This window comes from Daphnia carinata, chromosome 2 (assembly GCF_022539665.2).
Source record: "Daphnia carinata strain CSIRO-1 chromosome 2, CSIRO_AGI_Dcar_HiC_V3, whole genome shotgun sequence".
NCBI classification, from domain to species: domain Eukaryota; kingdom Metazoa; phylum Arthropoda; class Branchiopoda; order Diplostraca; family Daphniidae; genus Daphnia; species Daphnia carinata.
Window position 1 is genome coordinate 3,266,303 of NC_081332.1, and position 22,291 is coordinate 3,288,593.

General features: G+C 42.8%; 2 protein-coding genes and 3 long non-coding RNA genes across 5 annotated transcripts in view; 1 reads left to right on the forward strand and 4 right to left on the reverse strand.

Annotated features, from left to right (window-relative positions):
• The first annotated feature begins 1,950 nt into the window (after nt 1-1,950).
• On the forward strand, nt 1,951-2,610 carry LOC130686510 (uncharacterized). Its single transcript, XR_008999895.2, has 3 exons — nt 1,951-2,011; nt 2,167-2,238; nt 2,318-2,610. It is a non-coding gene; the product is annotated as an uncharacterized LOC130686510 (long non-coding RNA).
• On the reverse strand, nt 2,171-3,003 carry LOC130686528 (uncharacterized). The gene is made up of 3 exons (XR_008999913.1): nt 2,937-3,003; nt 2,293-2,383; nt 2,171-2,224 (listed from the first exon to the last, which is right to left on the reverse strand). It is a non-coding gene; the product is annotated as an uncharacterized LOC130686528 (long non-coding RNA).
• A 3,445-nt stretch (nt 3,004-6,448) lies between these two features.
• On the reverse strand, nt 6,449-7,794 carry LOC130686515 (uncharacterized). Its single transcript, XR_008999900.1, has 4 exons — nt 7,417-7,794; nt 7,024-7,197; nt 6,573-6,938; nt 6,449-6,507 (listed from the first exon to the last, which is right to left on the reverse strand). It is a non-coding gene; the product is annotated as an uncharacterized LOC130686515 (long non-coding RNA).
• A 1,553-nt stretch (nt 7,795-9,347) lies between these two features.
• On the reverse strand, nt 9,348-12,951 carry LOC130686450 (probable RNA-binding protein 19). The gene is made up of 14 exons (XM_057509579.2): nt 12,794-12,951; nt 12,519-12,701; nt 12,122-12,439; nt 11,782-12,052; nt 11,458-11,717; nt 11,269-11,404; nt 11,054-11,199; nt 10,858-10,995; nt 10,497-10,797; nt 10,105-10,427; nt 9,898-10,043; nt 9,727-9,832; nt 9,540-9,663; nt 9,348-9,481 (listed from the first exon to the last, which is right to left on the reverse strand). Exons 1-14 carry the CDS (start codon nt 12,827-12,829, stop codon nt 9,420-9,422), a joined length of 2,550 nt encoding a protein of 849 aa, XP_057365562.1. The 5' UTR covers nt 12,830-12,951; the 3' UTR covers nt 9,348-9,419.
• A 400-nt stretch (nt 12,952-13,351) lies between these two features.
• LOC130686437 (teneurin-a-like) overlaps nt 13,352-22,291 on the reverse strand; it is a 78,282-nt gene continuing 69,342 nt past the window's right edge. The window contains exons 11-17 of the mRNA XM_057509554.2: nt 21,990-22,232; nt 20,561-20,758; nt 20,071-20,470; nt 19,854-19,973; nt 16,987-19,776; nt 16,763-16,907; nt 13,352-16,687 (exon numbers count right to left, since the gene is read on the reverse strand). Of these exons, the coding sequence (XP_057365537.1) occupies nt 14,159-16,687; nt 16,763-16,907; nt 16,987-19,776; nt 19,854-19,973; nt 20,071-20,470; nt 20,561-20,758; nt 21,990-22,232 (6,425 nt within the window). The 3' untranslated portion in view covers nt 13,352-14,158. The remainder of the gene's footprint in view (nt 16,688-16,762; nt 16,908-16,986; nt 19,777-19,853; nt 19,974-20,070; nt 20,471-20,560; nt 20,759-21,989; nt 22,233-22,291) is intronic.

Here is a 22,291-nt window from a genome sequence, read left to right on the forward strand (position 1 = left end):
CACGATTAAACACTTAGCGTTAATTTAAAAAAAACCCACAATACCCATGCCGACAATGTCGTTGCTACAGCGGCGAATCTCGATGTCCAGCATCCTCTCTTATGATGGTGCGGCCCACCTAAATACATAAAAACAAAATGAGATCATAATGTAAAACTTATAACTTTGAATTAAATACTTGACCATTTTGGGCGATCATCCTGGTGAATCCGACGGCGAAACACGTTGTCCAATGGTCCTCCTCGGCGATGATGGCGCCCTCCTAAATACATAAAAACAAATTAAATTAATGGTTAATGAATTGACAGTAAAAATTTTCGATAAAATACGTGACAATTTTGAGCGACGATCCTGGTGGCTCCAATGGCGTACTTCGTTGTCCAGTTACCCTCTTCGGTGATGATGTGGGCCATCCTAAATACATTTAAAAAACATGTTTAGACACTTAAACGTGTAAAACATATACCTTAAATATCCATTGCGACGATCTTGTTACTCCAGCGGCGATCCACGATGTCCAGCATCCTCTTCGATGATGGTGAGGCCCTCCTAAATACATAAAAACAAAATAAAATCATAGATCACAACCTAAGACTTTCAATTAAATACTTCACAATTTTGGGCGATAATTCCAGGAGGCTTCGAAAGCGAACCTCGTTGTCGAGTGGCCCACCTCGGAGATGATGTGGACCGTCCTAAATACATAAAGAAACACGATTAAACACTTTAAATTGTGAAAGTAATACCTGGCAATCCTTGGCGGCTCCAGCGGTGATCCCCGACGTCCAGTAATCCTCATCGGTAGCGTTGCCAAACCTCCTATACACAAATTACTACATAGAATAGTAATGCACTTCAATTTTTTGAATACCTTGGAATTTTGGACTAGAATCCTGGTGATGACCTTCGTTGTCCAAAGGTCCTCTTCAGTGGAGCTATGGCCTTCCTAGGCACATAAAATTTAAAGAAAAAATCATGATGAGATACCGAGTTTTTAAATATATACCTCAGAATCCTGGGCGGTATTCCAATGGCTGCGACGGCGATCTTCGTTGCCCTTCAGCCCCAGAGATTACCCTGCTGATTGTACAGAAACGAGAAAAAAAAATTTTGTTTTAACATTTGAACAGCAACAAATTTCATCTTAATTTTAACAGACATCAGGTACACGAATTACAGTTACATGGAGAAAAATTTTTTTTTTTTTAAATTGGCCGGATTGGCGGTTCATGTGTAAATTGTGTTAAGAAGTTGAAATGTACAATTGTTTGTAAGGAAAAAAATAGTTTGCGAACGACCACTACGGTTAATAATTGCATAAAACAGTGAAAGAAAATGGCTGAGATAGTGTTGTGCAAAGGTAACGAATTGAGGTGGACTACGCTTACGCCTTACTCTTAACTTAACTTTAGGCCTACTTATCCTTAACTTAATCTATTTCATCTAGACTTATACTACCCAACTAATCAAGGCCAGTGCAGAGGCTAACCCAGGTGCTGATGCAGTGCGTTATTGATGAATCTACAATTTGCGAAAGCTAAGAGCACGTGCGAAAGTTCTAGGAATAATTAGACGTGGATTGCAAGCAACAAATCTACACTAGTGCACCGCGTGCAGGTGAAAGAGCTACTGAGCTTCTAGCTTCTTTTTTTTTTCTTCCTCCCCCCTTCCCTCTCCTTTTTGTGTATGCCCGAGGTTCTTCGTCTGTTTTAGGCACTTGGAAACAAACAAAAAAAATCAAAAAAAAAAATTCAAAGTAACCTAAGGTCAATCGATGGGGAATGGCTATACCTCGGGCTCACCTGGAAATAAAAATTTGTCCTTCAACCTATCGACCTTCAGAATTAGGTCCCTCTACCCTACGCTCTACTTCCTGGAAAGCAATAATGTGACACGTGTCTGCGAGTATTTAAGGCGTCGTCTAGATGATAGATATTAACATTCGTTCGGAGTCTTGCCTCTACAGATGTACCACAACTATATCACCATCGTCGATCGATTCGCTTATCAGGTAAGTTGAATTTATGCTAACTAGCTTCATTGTCTTCTTTAATTGTAGAAAGTTAGAGGATATCTCTACTTCAATTAACTTAGTTCTAAATCTATGTTAGTAAACTAATTCTTAATTAAATCAAACTGTTACCAATAGCATTCCATTTCTTTTAGGAACGACCCTTTCAATCCATGAGTAGATGCTGGTGTGTTTACTCTGGCTGCCTTTCAACTGCAGCAAATGAGGTATTGAAATTTCTTAAGTACCACTAATTATTTAAAAAATTTATAGTACCATACTTTTTATGTTTGTTGCTACTCTTAGGTTTCATCACTGCTGGTATTCATCATATAGTCATGTCCTTTAATTCACATTACTAACCGGTTACTTCTGAATGTAAATAGAAATTATTAAACATCGAAAATCTTATCAATAAAGTTTAAATATGTATGTGTAATTCTTGTACCTGCAAAACACTATTTTAACGTATTACCTGCATATGTGAATCTACTTGATATTTCAACTGTTCGACTTTGAATAACTGTTAAATTATTTAATGTTACACTAAGCCAAAAAATAGTTCTGTTCACTAACAAATAAGCAAAGCAAAAAAAACCTATAATTTACAAAGTACAATTAAACAAAGTAAAAAGTACAATTATTTTCGATTTGGTAGGATAACAAACAATCAAAGTTGATATATATTGTACCTTACCATAAACAAGTTAAAAAATAAATTTTCAATACTTCTGTAATACAATAACTACGAAAAATTATATATTAATGTTAATAATTACGTAACCCATATGGTAGTAAACAATACGTTTGGTACTCCAATTTATATTATAAATTGTCGTTTTTTCCCAACAACAATTCCAAAGTATTTTCTTACCATTAGAATATTATTACAATTTTGTATTCTTACTATTATTATTTTACTTACCAATTGTTGGAACTGATGATAGTTTTCAATCAATGTGTTTGTGATTCTGGTCAGCCTGTAGTAAAACATGGTACTCCTACCATAATAGAACCCCTTCTCAGTGACATATTCTGCATATGAACAGCATTAGCTACTCCAATGCCAGCCATATAGAGTGTCATGTCAATTGAGTAAATCTAGATAAGTGATAGTTTATACAGAAATGTATACAAAACATACAATTACCATGACTCCTTTTGTTTGGAATTGAAAGGCTGTTCAACTGCTGGTTATCAAAGTCACGGTGTTGGTGACAAAGTTATTATCTCAGAAATAATCTACAGATAAAAACTAGACGCAATGTCTGTGTCCCCACAGAGGGATGTTTAATCGTCCAACCAGCCAGATGTCTTGACGTTAAAATTCGAATGTGTTCTGTTCCAGCTACATTCAGCGGCTAAAATGACAAAAATTAAAGCAATAAAAATGGAAAGGTATTGTATAAAGGAATGGCTCTCATGACCTGCAACCACCATTCTTTACACATCCGTACAGCTACCTAAAAACAAATAAAAATTTCACTTGAAAATGATATGGGAAGTTTTAACAAAACACAAAAACGCAAAACAAAGGGTTACCAACATAGTTTCCGTACAATGATGAGGCAAAAAAGAGATGAAATGATACTTGCGTTTCAGCTATTCACCTCGGCTTCAACAGGAGTAACACTGAAAGATACTTAAGCATTTTTGCAAATAGAGTTTCGTCGAGCAGACGATTTTAGAAGGCAATGAAAGTCTAGGCAATAACGTAAATGATACTGACATCCAACAGCATTGCTAATAGCTTTGGATGACGCTACAAAAATCGGTCCTTCACCCACACTTTCAACAACTTAATGCAAGACGCTTTTCCTCGGGGTATTTACGTCGAAAGCGTCAAACTGTTAAAGGAAAAATGGGAAAGCAAGAAACTGGGCGATTGCAAGCTGCACATACCTTTACGTTGAATCACACATGGACCAAGAACTGCCCACAACTTCAACAATAATCTCGAAATACTCGCTTTTCGCTCGAGAATTACGATGTTGGCAAACGAGTCACACGTGCACGTACACACACTTCGGACTTCGTCTGCTGCTGGTGGGTGCTTGTCGCCGATACAAACGTTCCAGCTGTGGCGATTTTGCAGTGGATACATCAATCCTTCAACGCTGTGGTAAACAGGGCAGGGCGTCCTTTGGCTCGCCAATCTTTCAGTCGCAACGCCTGAAATTCCTGGAACAAAATCTCACCCACCCACATGTGATGCAAGTATATGTTACCTGTGTTAAAAATGAGTTCGGAATGTATGTTTGGAAAAACTATTTCCAACTGTAATAAAACTGTTACCCATTGCATACCATTTGTTAGATTTGCCAATCTGTTTTTTGTGAGTACCTGACGAAAAGTTTACTCCAAGTGGCTTCCAAACTGCATCAGAAAAACTGAAATAAATTATATTCCACTAAATAAAAAGCTGAATTAAATTATAACTAAATTTATAAAACATATAATAGTAGCATACTAAATGTTAGCTCTGTGAAGAGTAATCACCATTGTGAATGTTTGTCACATTACTCTGGTACTCCTGCATGGAAATACAAATTATTCTTGGAAATCATGTTAATTTGGTATCAAGCATAATAAAAAATTTATCATTTTGATGAATATAATTCAACTTGAATCCGGGTAACAATATTATTACTAAAATATTTCGTTAGCTACATGCCCATTCCACACAACTACCTACGACAAAACAACGATGACAAGGTATTTTTCGTAAATACAGGTTCTCAGCACGAAGCAGACAATTTCGACAGGGAACGATGTGCAATAAAATTCCGAAACTGGGCAACAGCAGAGCTAATAACTACACAAGTGGGATAAAACATCCATAACCCATAGACAAATATTGACCAGGGTTTTTCGGATCCTTTTTTCGGGCCACAGTTGCGGAGAAAATTCGGCCACCGGACTCAAAATGCTGCCACAGAGTTTCATCGATTGTACTAAAATTAAGATTTTTGTCTCATTTTTATCCCTAAATTATTTCTGGGATAATAACTTTACTACTAACACTATGAATTAGATGACTAGCAGTTGAACAGCTTTTCAGGTTCTAACAAGCGGTTATGATAATCGTGTATTTTGTATACATTTCTTTATAGCCTATCACTAATGTAAATTCTGATGCTTTATATAGGGTCATCCCAGGGTTGATAATCATATTATGCAGTATGTGATTTAATGTTTTAGTCCAAGCTTGACCGGAATCACTAACATATTGGATGAAAACTACCATATTTAACAATTGGTAAGTGAAATAATAGTAATAAGAAATGTAAAGTACATTGCCAGTAACAAATGTTTTATCCCACTACATGGATAATAATTGTACTTCATTGTCCTTATAATTGTAGAAAGTAAGAAGATATCTTAACTTCTATTAAATTAGCTCTAAATCTATGTTAGCAAACTAATTTTGAATCAATTCAAACTCTTACCGATAGTATTCCATTTCTTTAAGGAACGACCATTTTCCAGTCCGTGTGCGGGTAGGTGCTGAAGAGTTTGCCCGGACCGTCTTTCAACCTGCATCAAATGAGGAATTGAAAATTGTTAAGTACCACTAGTTATTAAAAAAAAATTATAGTACCATAGTGTATGTTCACTGTGTCTGCTAGGTTGCATTATTGCTGGTTTTCATCACGTAATCATGTACGTTAATTCACACTGACCTCCTACTCCTGAATGTAAATTTATTAAGCATTGACAATCTTTATCAATACCATAAAAATATGTTAGTGTAGTTCTTGTACCTGCAAAACATTGCCGAAAAGTTTTCGATGCACATCTGGATCTACTTTATATTTCAACTGTTTTGTATGTTATGTCACACACCAAGTTGTCCTGAACACTAAAACATCAGCAAAGTAAAAAGTCTACGGGTTACAAAGCTAAACGGTGGATAAATATTAGTACAATTATTATCCATTTAGTGGGATAAAACATTTGTTACTGGCAATGTACTTTACATTTCTTATTACTATTATTTCACTTACCAATTGTTTAATATGGTAGTTTTCATCCAATATGTTAGTGATTCCGGTCAAGCTTGGACTAAAACATTAAATCACATATTGCATAATATGATTACCAACCCCGGGACGACCTTATATACAGCATCAGAATTTACATTAGTGATAGGCTATAAAGAAATGTATACAAAATACACGATTATCTTAACTGTTTCTTAGAACCTGAAAAGCTGTTCAAGTGTTATTCATCTAATTTATAGTATTAATAGTAAAGTTATTATCCCAGAAATAATTTAGGGTTAAAAACGAGACACAATATCTGTATCCACACACAGCGACATTTAATCGTCCAGCAACCCTGATATCCTGATGCTGCAATTCGAATGTGTTCTGTTCCAGCTACATTCAACGGCTAAAAAGACAATATTTATAACAATAAAAATAGAAAAGTATTGTATAAAAGAAAATTCTCTTGCCCTGCAATCATCATTCTTTACGCATCCGTACAACTATCTAAAAAAAAAATATCTGAAAATGACATGGGGAAGTTTTAATAAAACACAAAACGAAACGGTTACCTATATAGTTTCGCCACCGTCATCGCTCACTCCTAAAATTTCTCCGCCTCTACATTTCGATCAAATCCTGTTGGAAGACTGGGCATCCATAGTGACATCTAGAAAACTATAGATTTCCTGACCACATCTTGATGTTCATTGCTTCTAGTTACGAATTTGAAACAAACTGTGCTTTAGTTCTTTTTTTCTTCACAATTTTCTTCTCTTGGCTTAGCTTGTTTTCAGGATTCTCAGTCAACGATAGACATTTGCTTTCAAATGCTGCAATCAAATTATTACAATAAAGATTTTCTTGGGCTCCCAAGTATTGCCATCGTTTTAAACACCAATTCCTATCAGCAAGTACCCAACTTCACCATCCTTCTCCTAATATGATATTTCAGATTAAGTTATAATCACAAGACTGTCAATTTATATTAATGTACACAGTTAGATAAATTTCCAAACTAACCTCAGACCGAGAATTTTCCCAACAATGCATTCTTCATCGTCCATGTCACTGAGCGGAGATGAAGCCTGATGTGACCCCTTTTTTCCTTCACTATTTCAGGCAAGACGAAAATCACTTGGATTGGGAAGGCTACGGTGAAAGTTAAGTCTTTTTCATAATATCCTTCCACGCAACCTGAAAGATTCAAGTCAGATTAGATGTGCGTGACTAATTCCCGGATTCTAGGGGTCAACTGAAGACACTGCAATAAGCATGGGAAACACAGTAGAAAATGTTTTCAATTAAGTTTCATCTTGCATACCAATATACCAACAGTTCAAAAACGTGGTAAAAGATAAAAATCTAAGCTCACTTGCATAACGAAAAAAAAAGAAAATGAGAAATTATTCTTACGGCTTTTTACACCTCCAACACGAGCACTTTTTTCGTTCCACACCGTATGGAATTTTGCAGACGCCTGTAGTTCAGTACACAAAAGGTCGTTGATGATTGGCCGTTCACTGGCAATGAGAAGAGAGGAAGCCCAATAGGCGGAATTGTTATAAACATCGCCCTGTTGTAAAATTTTTACACGCAAGGGCCCAAATGAACGTTTAGTGAATTGAATTTAAGGCAATTAAATTAGTTCTGATTAGAATATACGCAATAAATAAATTGGAATATGATGGACTGTAAGTTCTCTAAATTTAAGCAAAAAGTATACCAGCACAGGCTGTTCAGTACTAAACCGCCAGTACACTTTAGTGATAGAGATGGCGTTGGCAAATCACTGTTACCTGTGAAGAATAATTATCATTGTCAATATTTGTCATATTATTCTGGTACTTTTGCATGTAAATACAATTTTTTCTTTGAAATGGCGTTGATTTGGTACCAAGAAAAATAACTTATAAATTTAATGAAATAAATTAACTTGTAACTGGGTAAGAATATTACTAAGCAATTCCGTAACTTACATGTCCATGTCACGCAATTACCTATAACATAACGATGACAACGTGCTTTGTATTGTTTTATTTAATATATATGTAATTTTTAAATTTCAATGTCATACAAGAAAAAGACAATATTTACCTTTATCATTACTTGTTGATCCAAATGATGTTCAATGCTATTAGCAAAGTAAGGATCAATGTAATATGAATGTGGTAAGTACTGAAGATGTAAAATGGCTACACCGCATCTTACAGATACATTAGCAGGTGCCTTTTTCTATATCCCCTTAAGTCCTGCGCAACAGATAAAGAAAAAGAAGTTAATCTATCTATCATCAGGTAACCAGCCAAGTGTTCGAGCTGGAAAAAATATGCTGAAATTTCAATAAAATGCTGCTAAGATTACCTGAATGCAAGTGCAGCAAATGGCTCGTTTCTCTGCAACCATATCTAGTCTTTTGTTTGGTAAATAACTTATGTTGTGGTGCATTATGAAAAACATAAAACCAAAAAATTTAGAAATTGCAATATTTTTAAATTTTAGCCACATAGACCTACAGGATGATCAGAGTGATCACAACCCATGCAACTCTCTTCATCCTAATTTATGTTTTCACTGCACATGAATAATGCCAGTCCACAAATGGGAAGCAAAGCCCCACACCCTGTGACTGACACAACCAATTCAAAATATCATTTATAAGCAGTTACAAAAGATCCACATGTTTAAGCTCACCTTGCTTATGCTGGATGTTAACTCACAGAAGAAACGGCTCTTTTGAATGCCATGCTTCATTTTTGGCTGACAAGAGATGGAAATAACCAGTATTTGTCAGACAGGCCAATGAACGGAAATTACTTGTAGGAATCTACGGGTTAAGTTATACGTTAATCCTAACCTATGTTACGGTACCAGATATTTTTTTTCTCACCTCTTGACTAAAAATTTTGCGCCCGAATGAAGAAAGCATTGTTCTTTCTTGTCAGTTACGCGCCGGGAAATGCCTCATGCTTTGTTGTCATGCTTTTCCAAATAGGCCGTAATGCGAAACGAAAGTAGTAGCCGGCACTAAACACCTGATTGGCTGTGATCCGGAGCTCACCACCCTCCTCCATGCCTGGAATGGGCCAATCACGGGATGACAGAGATATTTTCTACACCGGGGAGGTGGCAGGGCTCGGTTCTTGGGTTACACCGATAACCCATTTTACATAACAAACATAATACATAATAATAATAATGAAAAGCCCTAATGAATAATACCTTTTACATAGCACACAAGCTACGAACTGACAAAGACACTGCTTAAAGTTATTCTTCTCCGGTACACTTCGTAGAAATTGACAAAAATTGGAAGTTTATACAAACGAAAGTTAGCCAAACACAACTTTTACTGTAAAGGTTGTATTACTTGACGTTTAGTGGAATTACAGTGAGTTTTTGCTGCGAAACAAAAGAACTCAATCAGATTCTTGTCCATTGGATGCTAAATCCAACTTCTTGTTCCGTTTCGTCGGAGGTCCTATCATAGAAGGAAAAAAATTAGTTTCGTAACACAATAGTATGATATAGAGTTTTGCCTTCTGAAAAGTGGGAGGTAGTTCTTCTTCGAACATCTTCAACCGTGTCCTCGCTGGCTGCCCACTCTAGTACTAGTCGTCTTCCATACAAATGTGTGCTTGCCGACAAACTTTCAAATGCCCTCTAGAAAAGCCCAAATTTTTTTTTTTAATTTGTATGACAAATAGCGCCCGAGGTCAACAGTACCTTCGCGTCTTGTTTGGTAATAAAATCAATAAACGCAAATCCGCGATGGGATTCATTTCCGGCCAACTTTTTCGGTAAGCGAACAGCCTTCAGTTCACCAAACGGCCTTGATAATAGCGAAGAGTAATGTTAGAAATCATAAGTTTCATGAATTAACAATCAAACCATTACTTGAATAGTTCCTTCACTTCCTTTATGGTGGCTTCAAACGGAATATTTCTGACCAGCAATTTACTGGAAATTGGTTCTTTATTTTTCGATGAAGTTTTTCTTGCCGTAGCAAGAGTTTCCTCCTTATTCTCCGCTCGACTCGAACGCTGGAGAAATTATGTTAATTGGCACGTCAAGACAACTTCAAATCAACTAGCAACTTTATACCTTCAATTCAATGGCATGTCCATCCAAGGTGGAGTTTTGCATCTCTTTCAAAGCTGTAACTGTTGATTTTTTGGATAAAAACTGGACAAATCCATAGCCCATAGATAAATATTGACCAGGATTTTTCGGATCCTTCTTTCGCGCCACGGTTGCGGAAAAAATTCGGCCACAGGACTCGAAATGCTGCCGCAATGTGTCATCGGTTGTACTAAAATTAAGGTTTTTGATGAAGAGTGTCGTGTCTTTTTCAGGCTGTTCTTCAACTTTATCCGAAGGAATCGGATTATTTTCTTCCAAAGCGGCAACGGCTCCCTCGTCTTTGACTGCGGCATTTAGTATTGTTAAGTTTTTCACTCTACTATTTTGCATAAAGTGCTGTTAACGCCGCTTACCTTTCAGTTTGTTTTCAATAGGTGTAGACACAGCTCGTTGAGCAGCCGTTCGAAAAACGTCCACTGGAGCCCATTCCAGATAAAGAGGCATATGTCGAAACTTTGAATAGGCCAGCTTCCGGAAAGCTGCTTTTGCTTCGGTTGGTTCCAGATATTCAATAATACCAGTAACGCCGCGTGGAGGTAAGAGAACCCGGCCTAGTTCACCAAAAGGACTAAAAAGATCTCGAAGCTCTTCGACATTAGCTTGGGCGTCCAAATTTTTTACCAAAATCACAGTTTTCGAGCGCTGCTTTGGTACCTATAGAACATTCACAGTTAGGAAAATATAACAAAGAAAATACTTGGGAAAATTAATTACATCTTGAAACGCGTTTAATTCGATCCCATTTTCAAGAAGGAACTGTTTTGTCTCTGCAACCAGTTGCGTTTCGCCGAGGGCCAAACGTACTGCTACACTCTGTTGCTGCTGCTGACCGTCTCTGCTTTCCAACAAAACCTGCGATTCACTAAATTTACTGAAATTATGTTTTAAATAATGCCTTTTCAGTTTTCACCTGCTCCTTGGTAGTCGCATACCGCTCAGCCATCAAAGTAGCGACCGCATTAGTACCGAGAAACAAGGTGTTCCAGTTGTGAGCTGAAGAAGCTTTATTTTTCTGGTCTTTTAACTTCTGTTTCTTGTAACTAGTACCTTCAGCATCTGAGTTTAAGAATGGGTGCAACCGATGTAAATTAAACAGTTATTGTTTTGGAATCAGGGACATGTTACCGTCATCATCTTCTTCACTTGGTTTCGGTTTTCCTGCGATTAGATGTAACATTCTCCCTTGAAACGCAGTTCCGTCGAGGGCCGTGTGGGCTCTGACGGCGTTTTCTGGTATGACATACGTTACGAAGGCAAATCCCTATACAAAAAAATAATTATAAAAATTGTTGTTTTCAAACGAGACAAACTGACCTTGATTTTTCGAGAATATTTATCAATTGGAAGGTGCGTCTCGGCTAAAGGCCCATATCTCGAAAACAGAGCTTCCAAATCCTCTTCTGTCACCGTATAAGCGAGGTTACGAATAAAAATTCTTCCCGACTCGGCCACGGTCTCTTCCTTCTTCATGTCGTTTTCCTGTCGAATCCATGCTTCATTTTTCTTTTGGATCTGTGGGTGTTCAATAAGTTTTGCCTTTTTTTCAGATTTTACAACACTGATCCTGTGGCCGGCTTTAAGGAAAACAAGTGAAATGGGAATCAACGTGACAAAAAGCAGACCGGAAAATTGCAATACCATGGAAACTTCGATGCTTATTGAGGGCTTTTTTCATGTCTTTTTCGGAAGAAAATCCAACGTATGCAACACCTTTGACTTTAGGAGGTAGCCGTATCGAATCTAATTTGAGAGGAGCAAAAAACTCTTTGATGTCCTTTTTCTTAACTTGACAAGAAAACCCCCTAACTTTCAGATGCATGTAATCCTTAGGGGTTTTGGCTACTTTCACAGACAGTTTTGATGGTTTGTCAGTCTCTTCCTCCCCAGGTACAACTTTGGATTTAAGGTACTGTACAAAAAAAAACAAAAAAAACATAATGATTCTCAGCCAAAACAACTACCATGAATGTAAACAGACCTCCAAATCACTAAGCTCCTTTTTGTGTGCAATTTTATCTGTCACATCAGCTTCTTCATTTGTATCGCTGCCATTATTTGTTGGAATAGGTTTTGTTGCTGAACCATCTATACCATCATTGTCCCAAATCTTGTCTGTTTGGCCGCGAGAATGTATTTCCCGAAATTCCGCAAATTCAGGATCTTCAGGTAAGCTATTTGTATCCTGCTTTTTTGCTGGTTTCACATTTTTAATAGGCATAGAAGCAGGAAAAACTTCGGTGGCCTTTTTTCCTTTTCTTTCTTTAGTACTCTCTCCCAAGTTTACACATCTTTCAACCTGTCACATAAAATCACAGTGGGAAAAAATAGTTTAGGCCTTGTGAGGTTCAACACAGGCAGGACTCAACAGAAAATACCTGAATTTTACATGATCCCACAAAGGTATTGTTGAAATAGGTTAGAGCTGAGTCTGCTTCAGCGTCATTCTTGAAGCCAATAAAGCCAAAATGTCGAAAGTTTCCATCTTTGTCGTACTTAAGTTGAACGTCTGTGACTTGACCTTTCTGACTAAACGTGTCTTTTAGTTTCTGTGCTGATACCTGAAATCATCATAACAATTGTGAAAATTATTCATAGCTTTGCATGCAATGATGACAAAACAAGTCTTGGTTAAAAACAATGGATTACTTACTGAACTTGGTAAATTTTTAACAATAATTCTCGTCATTTCAAAGAAACCAAGCACTGCTTACATAGTAATATAATACTCAATAAACTATTAATTTCCTGTTTCTGAATCTTTCAGGTTTGCTTCACAACGAGAATACAACGGAATCGGTGCACAGCACGTGGGACCTGTAAATTTCAACAACACAGACTGCCAAAAGTAGCGTAATTCATCGTCTGCTCCATCCTGCGTTGCCAGCTGTTTACTTAAAACTCTGCTCTGCGCAAACGCAAGCGCAACCCGCCAGACCAACATGTAGCTAGGTGGGGATGGACCCGGCGTCAATTTTGTACAATTTTTGGGCGAGCGGTTGGAATCGTTTCAGGTTTCAGTGCAGTTTTTTCGGATCTGTGGGCCCCTTGCTTCCTGTCCATGGACATTTGGGGCGGTTTCAGCAAACAAAGCGGTGCCAGGAAAAAAGAAAACCGGTTCCAAATTCCGGTTACACACCTCGATTACACCGGTTTCTGTCCTGTTCACCCAAACTTTTATCCTGACAACCAAATAAAACTATAAAAGGACAATATTTTATTAGATATATTTCTTTTATTTTCCCAGCGACGAGTTAATTCAGAGTTTTTAAAATACACACAGCACTGAACATTTTTATGACAACTTGATCAGAAACAGTCAAATGAGAGCTAACACAACAGATGAAACAAATACAGTGAATTTTATACAGGTTTTTAGAACAATATACGACAGCATTTATATAATCATATGTATATATATATGTATGTCCACTGTAATACGAGAGAGCAAAAATATTAAGAAGAAAATCGATCTAACCAAATTGTGCTCGTCACTTTTCAAAATAAAATTTTAAAAAATCAGCCATCAGCTGCACAAGCAGTGCAGAACTTCCACATCGCAATTTTTTTTATATAACTCGATTCTGGCATTGTTGTCAGCGGGATAACGCAGCGTTATTAGGTTTGTCACGTATTTAAAAAAAAAAAAAAATGTCCCCTTTGCTTTCTTAAAGTTGACTTGTGAGTTGGCCGTTAAGCAAAATTTACAAAAAAAACCACGACTACAAAAGACGTGACATTTTCAGTACTAGAACGGATTGGTTTTAGATTAATCAGACGTAGGCTAGTATTTTTATAAGGTTAATACTCTGCTGTATAGCCTCCCTACGGTATATAATACGACAAGTGTCATATACGTGCGGGTCATGAAGAGAAGAGAAAAACGAATGGCAAAAAATTGGAGAAACATTAGATCGGGTTGGGAGGGGGCACTTTTTTTTTTAATAGTTTGGCACGTATCACAGTTGTTGGGACAAATTCCATCGCAGATTCCTAGAAGTCCAGGTGGAACGTGCCGTTAACGACGAGGCACATCCAGCGAAGCTCCAGCTGCGTTGCGTTTACGGAATCTCATGGCTGTGGGGTCGTCTGCTAGCATGGGATAACTCCAGAGCGATTGCTGCAATTCCGGCCGGTACGTCGGGAGGTGGCCGTCACGAGATAGCTGTTCCATCTCAGTCTGCGTCATGAGGAATGTGTTGATACCTCCACGGCGGGCCAAGATTTGCTCGCGGTGCCACGCTCGTCGAGCGGCCAATTTGACAGAGTGCCGCCAGAGCAATTCCGTTTCGGCGCCCAAATCGGTCCCGTAGATGACGACAAAGTTGCCGTGGCCGGTAGCGATCTTGATCTCCTTGGCACCCGTGTCGGGCGTGTCGTGCATCGTCAGATTGACGTTGGGTCCCAGCCGACGCAGAGCGGCCATATCTTCGGCCACTTTGATTCGGACGTTGTCCCCGCGTTTGAAAAAGTGGAACGTGTCCTGGCCGTGACCGTGGCCGGGCAACGTCAAATTGAGCCAACGGGAGTTGTTGAAGACGTTGGTGAACACGTCCCGGATGACCGGATCGGCCAGCGAAGTCGACGAAACGATGGCCCGTCCGTCGGAGCTCCTGGACACGAGAATGCCTCGGCCCAGCGTCGACGGAGCCAGTGCAAAGCGGATGCTGTTCAACTCCAGTTTGTCTGCGTTGGGAGTGGAACACCTTGACGAGAAATCGGTGAACTCGTGCAGCGCTTTGCGTCTCTGATTCAACTCCAAGAGCCGACTGGTGGTCAACATTGGTGGTTGTCTGACGATCGATTTGCTCGCAACAAGAGCGTTATTTTCATATTCGTAAGGTGATGGGATCTTGGGCAACTGGTATCCCATCCGATTGAGCCATTGCGGATAGCGGCTGCTGTGAGACAAGCGGAGGGCGCCAGTCAGACCAAACGCGTCCAAGTTCACGGGATCATTGCCGGGTAATCTGTACAAGTGGACCAGCTCGGGCTGGTAAGTCATCTTCGTCGCTCGCTGCCATTCGGGATTGAGCCATTGGCCGATGAGGGGATCGTAAATGCGGTCACCGCGGACGTGAACGTGTCCCGTGGCCGGATCTGCGATGCCTCCGCACCAATCAATCGGCATGTAAAGGTACGGATTCGAATCGTAGACAACGTGTCCGTAAGGAGAACGGACCAACTCACGAACTACTTCGCCCTTTTGGCTGAAAACGACCGACGGAGTGCCACAGCGATCGCCCGTGGCAACGTAGTAGCGATGACGCAAGATTTGGAAGTGCATCAGATGGTCGAATTCGTCGTAGGTCAACGTCGTCAATCGAAGATCCCGCGGGCTAAAGATGTGACTCACTTGATATTTACGTTGCGGATTGGCGTAGAAAAACTGCGTCACGTTGCCGTGCTGATCCCGCCTGCCGACAAGACGTCGGTGGTGATCGTAAAAGTACCTCACATCGAACATGCCTTTTTTCTGAGCGCGGACGAGGAGTCCGGATGAAGACCATTGGAATTTCTCTTCCCTGGCATTCTGGATGACATTTCCGGCGTCGTCGTACTGGTAGGCGCCTTCACCGAATTTGATGAGCCGATCGAAAGCGTTGTGCTGCATGGGGATCGAGTTGCCTCTGTAGGTCAATTTGGCCAGGTTGCCGTGCTGGTCGTATCCGAATCGCCAGGATTCCGGAGCGTCGACCGAGACCAATTGGCCGTCGGCGTCGTAAGTCAGGTTCTTGATGTTGACGTAAGATTTGAGACCGAGATAACGAGTGTAAGTGCGCGTCTGATTGATCTTGCCTGCAGCGTCGTAATTTAATTCCATGCGGAAGACTTCTTCGTTGTGCAAAGTCAACGAGGAAGCGGACAGCTCCAAATGCGGGTTCAACGTCCGGGTAAAAATAGCCGTTCCGTCGAAATAGGAGGTTTCATTCGGTCGCAGCCGCGATATCTTAAACTGACCCATCTGTTCCAACGAGCCCGTTTTGGTCTGGTAACTGAGCGGCCAATCGGCCAGGATTTGTCCACCAATTCTTCCTTTAATGCTGGAAGCCCTCAACAAGGAATCGTAGCCGTAAACGAATTTGAATCCAGCCAATCCCGTTTTGGCTCCGTAGTCCGTCTTGTCTTCCAGAATCATTCCGGCGCTGTTGGCCGTAACGTCCGAACGCAATTCAAACTCCCGTTCAGTGACGGTAGTCGTCGTAACGCCGTCCACTTCAGCTGAAGAGTCGATGCGACGATCGCCACATACCTCCTCGGCCAATCGCGATCCGCGGTACCGATAGACGATCCGTCCGCTTTCGCCGGGGAACATAACCAATAGCTTCCGGCCTTCCGAATCGTAATGTTCGACGTATGCGCTCTGGCTAGATGCGCTCGTACTGCTGCCCGGTGGTAAGTAGACCAACTTGTAGTAACCCATGGAGGGTTGGACAGAGAAGCTATGACGGCCGTTGCCGGACGGGAGCGTCAGCGATTTAAGGCCTCCAGACTCGTCGTAGGCATAGCTGAACGATCGTCCACTGGCCAATGTAATCTTCGTTGGCTATTTAAAAAAAAAAAAACGATAAATTTAAAGAGAAACACTTTATTTTACTAACATTCGAAAAGTGCATCTCACCACGTCGTTGGGACCGTAAATGATTGTCCTCGATCCAGAATTGCCAGAATCCGAGCGAGATCGTGTTTCGGCCAGCAATCCTCGAGTGTCGTAACTGTAGATTTCCTGACGTTGACCCCACATCCAGCTCTGAAGACGGCCATTTCTGTTTAAAACATGTTCCAAAAATCATTAAAGCGTTGCAATTTTTAATTCAAAATCCAAACGAAAAGTACTAAACGTACCCATCGTAGTTGTAGCGAATGCCGTGGAAACCCGGTGGCAATCGAAGTTCCTTCAAATGTCCTTGCGAATCGCAGTGAAGTCCCATCACCAACTGGCGGTCGTTGTCGTACAGTTGCCGCCCGCCAGTTTGACTGTCCACCTCGGCGACAAGGAATTTGGCACCGTTGATCCTAATCGATTTGTCTTGCGAACGACTGCCGCTGCTTCCAACCCGAACGCTTGTCGTCCATTCGCCGCGCATCGCCGAACCGCCAGACAGTTGCAATCTCTCCGACCATCCTTCGGTGCCGCCTTGCAACACGGGCTGGAAGCTGAACTGGTTGTCACCGGCCCATTCAACGAGCGACGTGCCATTCTTCATTAAATTGTAAACCATTCTGTTCTCTCCTGATTGAATGGCAGGGCCCGAGATGATCAACTCAACTGGATTGTCACGTTCCAAGGAAATACGTATGTTGGACGAAGTGGCAGCCGTGTCAAACGTGTACCGTTCACCGTCCGGAAGGACAGTTTGAACGAGCCTTCCGTTCTGATCGTAGCGATAAATGGTGGTCAGTCCGTCCGACTCTGTCCGGCCAATCAATAATTTCGATGTGGTATCGTAATCGAATAGAGCGAAGCAATTGTTGGACGAGTTGATGTGCGTCAAGGCGCCCGTCAAACGGCTGATGGTCAGGTGGCTCTTGACGGACGCGCTCGTCTCGATGGCCTGGATCAGCTGATCGCCGCCGGATTCGCGGACAAAGTCGACTTTGTTGCCGCGCGAATCGATGATGGCCATGAGACGGCCGGAAGGGCCGTTGCGCGTGTACGAGAACGTCGTCTTGATGTTGCCGCTGACCGGTTCCTTGGTCGTCACGTGCTGGCCGTAACGATTAAAGACCAGAACCTCGCCGGCCGCCGGCCAGTTGATGGAATATTCACCGGAAAGCGGATCCGGTTGCGGATTGACGTAATCCAGCGAGAAAATCTGCAGCATTTGCTTGTCGGCGACGTAGACGGCACCGTCGGGCGAGACGGCCATCGTGCTAATCGAGCTGGGAATCTGGCACGGCTGGCCGTCGCCGGAAACGCATTTCAGCTGTTCGCTGCGACCGCTCGAGTCCGTCTCGATCAATCGGGTCGAATTGACTCCCGGTTTCTCCACCAGGTAGAGCTGGCCAGCTGGGCCGAAAGCGAATCCGGTGATGTGGCTGGCCGACGTTTGGGGAGCGGCCGATTGGGCGGCGCAGTGCTGCGGTTGGCCGGCAGCGACTTGGACGAACTGCGAGGCCGTCAATTTGAGGACGACGTTGTTGTCGATCCAGTGCAGAGTGTTGTCGATGGGATTGAGGGCCACTTGAGTCGGCCACAACGGCTGAATCTGGGCCGGTCTCACGGCCATATTGCACGGAGCCGGTTGGAGTCCGTAAATGGGGTTGGCCGGACGTCCGACTAGAGTGCGGATGATTCCGCTGCCGTCGACGTAGCGGACCGAAGTGCCGTCGGCAAAGTACAAGATGCGATCGGGTGAGACGGCGACGCCCTTGGGGAAAACCAGACGGGCTTCCAGGGCCGGGCGACCGTCTCCGCACATTTCGGGATCGGCGGGCAGACAGGGCTCGCCCGATCCGACGACGACTTCGTAATTGTTGTCCAATCCGGCTTGGGACGACGGAGACGACGGATTGAGAATTTGTTCCTCGTTGACGGCCGCCACCCGCAGGATCTGCTTCCTTTCGCAGTCGGACAGGTAGAGGGATCCGTCGATGGGCGAGACGGCCAAGTAATAAGAGTAGGAGACCTGACCAGTGGGTAAGTGAAGGACAGTAAAGACGCGGCCTTCAGGAGTCACTTTGCGAACCAAATTGAAATCGCCGACGTAGAGGGATCCGTCGCCGGCCGAAGCCATGGCCACCGGATTGAGGATCTTGGCGTAGGCGCTGGGCGAGGCGGCCTGGCATTCGACGCAAGTCAGGGATCGCGGCGATCCGGTGCCAATCATCAAATTCAACTGACGCGGCCCGGATCTCAAATCCATCTGACCTCCGTCGCCTCTAAAGAGGACGTTCTGTCCGGCGATGAAATGGTGATGGACGTCCACATTGAACTCGCCTAAAGCGGAGATGTTGGGCGCGAATCCGGCCATGGGTGCGACCAGAGTCTGCCACGAAGTTGGGCATCCGTCGATGGAACTTTGATATCCGACGTGGACATAGGCTTCCGTCCGTCCGTGGATCTTTTGTCCGTAAACATTGTGCCGGTCCCAGGCGAAGGCGTAAGTCAAATTAGCTTCGGCTTCGAGCGTCACTTGAGTGACGGTCCCTTCGACGACGAGCCGAAGGTGGACGTAGCCAAGTTGAGCCGGGATGCCGCTGGCGGGCGTAAGTCTAAGCCTGAGCAGCGAGTGATAGTTGATGGCGTTTTCCGAGCGATAAACCAATTTATAATCGGCCATTCCCGGTATCGGCACAACTTCCTGCAAAACTTGTTTATCGGCTAGCAAGAGACCCAGTTGTCCGTCGCCGGATTGGTGCTGGAATTCCGCGTCTTGCGCTTCCAAAACGCTCGGCTGAATCATTTCCATTTCGTCGATACGACAGTGCGGCTTCTCGCTCGTCAGCTTAGAATTACGCTCGCCAGAGTTGCTCGACGTGAGACTGTCGCTGCTGTCCCCGAGTCGGAGAACGACTTTGTCCAGCACGACGATACGATTCCAAGCTGCCCAAACGGTCCTCATTTCAGGCCGGTACGGATTCCGTTGAAACTGCAGCGTTACGGCTCCACCACCGTTCACCAAAATGTCAAACCTGCACATGAATTTCGCCGAAAATAAAATACTTAAGCCGTAAATAAACGCTCATTTTGGGGATATTGATCCGCTTACCATCCGCCGTGACGTGTAAGAGTGAAACCCAAACGAGGATGACGATCGACGCTGACACGAACACCCACCACGCCTAATCCTTGTTGAGACAAGACTCTTCCGCGTAATACTGCCACTCTCCTGAAAAAAAAAAAAAGAAGTTCAAAAGAACACGCAAGAAAAGCCATGAAATCGCAATCCTTCGACAAACAACAATCGCTTCCAAGAAATTCCTTACTTATCGACGTATTCGTCCTTGTGGGCGTAGCTTTGAACGGCGTTGTCTTCGACGAGAAACTTCACCCGCTGATAGAAACTGCTGGTGCCGCTGTTGGATAGGGTCGGCTTACGGGCGGCGATGTCGGCCGGATCGGCGGAGGCGAGGCACATCAGATGGTCGGTGCAGGACGGATTGGAACAGCAGTCGCTATCGGCGCAATCCGTCAGTCCGTCGCCGTCGTTGTCCTTGTCGTCGCCGCATTCCGTTTCCGTCATGATGGAACAATCGGATCCGGTCCAGCCGGGCGCGCATTCGCAGCTGAACTGGTTCGTCTGCAACAAGCTGTTGATTCCGCTTCCGACTTTGCCGCTCTGCAAGCAAACGCCACGGTTGTTGCCACAATTGCCAGGACACCCGTCTGCAAAGCACCCCCGTGAAAATCCGTTCATTATCACCGGCTGATTGTCTTAAGTTAATTAAGATTTGACGGTGCGGGGTTGATCTTTACCGAGCGTGCAATGACGTCCGTTCCATCCGCGGGAGCAGATGCAAGTTCCGTTGACGCACTGTCCGTGCTGGCTGCATCGGGGATCGCACGACGTCGACACCAGGTGGCAACGGGAGCCGGTCCATCCTGGCGAGCAGACGCAGCTACTGTTGACGCAACGGCCGTTCTGTCCGCAATCCGATTGGCAAGTCAAAAGGGCTGCAAGGTCGTCAATGAAAGAAAACGATGAACATTGCATTACAAATAAAAATGAAGCCATCAATGGTAGATCAGAAGGTCAAATTAATATGTTCCCCCAACTTCTATTCGGTCGATCATCTATTATATTCCAGAGATAATAAGACGAGGGAACTGGGAAATCAATTTCGCTCCACTGCCAACACAACCGCCCTCCCTGCCGCACACGGATGGCTCCTTGCTCATGATTTTTGTTTACCAAGTGTCACACCCTAGAACACTAGGTCTCCTACGAGGATTGGACAACTGAAAAGGATTACTTTGTGGCAACACGCGCGCGTGCAGATTGACGAGATTTTGCTGCATGCGTGCCGGATACACACCCTGCGGTATACTGTCGGATGCGATGTTTGCTGAGCGCGGCTAATCCGCTGGAGAGTGGTTCTAAGGGCGAGCATGTTTACCCAAACGCTCTACTGCAAACGCCACTCTTCCCCCCTTCCCATTTTTTTTTTTTTTTTTTTTCTGCTGATTGTTGACTCAACGCTTTGCTCGCTGTACCTGACCGTGATCCTTCCCCATTCGGAGGACCAACAAAAAAAAAAATAGAACTCAATTTCGTGATCGAATCTAATAAAAATGCGGAGACACAAGACCTTGATCGTAACGCAAGGCTCTGGACAGCAATGGCAGGAGAGAAAAACCATAAGACGAAAATTGGAGTGCTGTGTTACTATTGTGATATCTAAGTATATCCAATGAAGAAAAAAAAAAAAAAAAAAAAAAAAAAAAGAAGAGACGAAACAAGCACACGGCTTGATATCGTTCTCTTTTTTTTTCTGTTTGGGTGGTGTTTCGTCATGGTAGCGAGATCTTCCTTTATCTTTTCCCTTTTAGGGTTTTTTTTTTTTTTTTTTTCGTTCGTTCCTTTGTTTGAGTTAGTCCATCCATCTAAAGCGAAACCTATCTCACTGGATATATTGGCTCTCGGATCTCTTTTCACTTCCGCGCTGACAGACGCTCGAATTTCCCTGGCTAGTGCTACCATGACGACTAATGCGTCGAGTAGAGGACGAAGAGATAAAAGAGCCCAGTAGAAGATCATCAAAGAACCCAGAATAAAAAAAAAAAAGGGAAAGTCGACGACATGGAACACATACCGAGCGCCTTCTTTCATCATCGGATTATAAAAACAAAAACAAAAAAAAACAAAAAAAAACGGAGAGTGAACGTTAAGTATGTTGGAACTTACGAGTTTCGCACGAGGCGCCAGTGTGCTCGGCGTCGCACTGGCAACGGCCGTTGACGCACGTTCCGTGCACCGAGCAAGGGATCGAACAGCTGATGACGAATCCGCTGCCAGGAGCCAATGAACTGGAAACGGCGCCGAGTTCGCTGTAAGGTTGATCGCACTCTGCACCTGTCCAGCCGGCTTCGCAATGGCAACGGCCTCCACCGTAAGCTCCTCGTCCGCTGCACAAAACCGGGCACACACCTAAAATCAATCAAAAAAAAAAAAAAAAAAAAAAAAAAAAAAAACGGAAATTTTATTTT

What these genes read in the sequence shown, in the direction of transcription:
- LOC130686450 (XM_057509579.2), bottom strand. Translation starts at nt 12,829, where the DNA reads ATGACGAGAATTATTGTTAAAAATTTACCAAGTTCA. An exon ending in ATGCGACTACCAAGGAGCAG is followed by an intron (nt 10,996 to 11,053) that starts GTGAAAACTGAA and finishes AGTGAATCGCAG; the next exon opens with GTTTTGTTGGAAAGCAGAGA. An exon ending in AATTAAACGCGTTTCAAGAT is followed by an intron (nt 10,798 to 10,857) that starts GTAATTAATTTT and finishes AATGTTCTATAG; the next exon opens with GTACCAAAGCAGCGCTCGAA.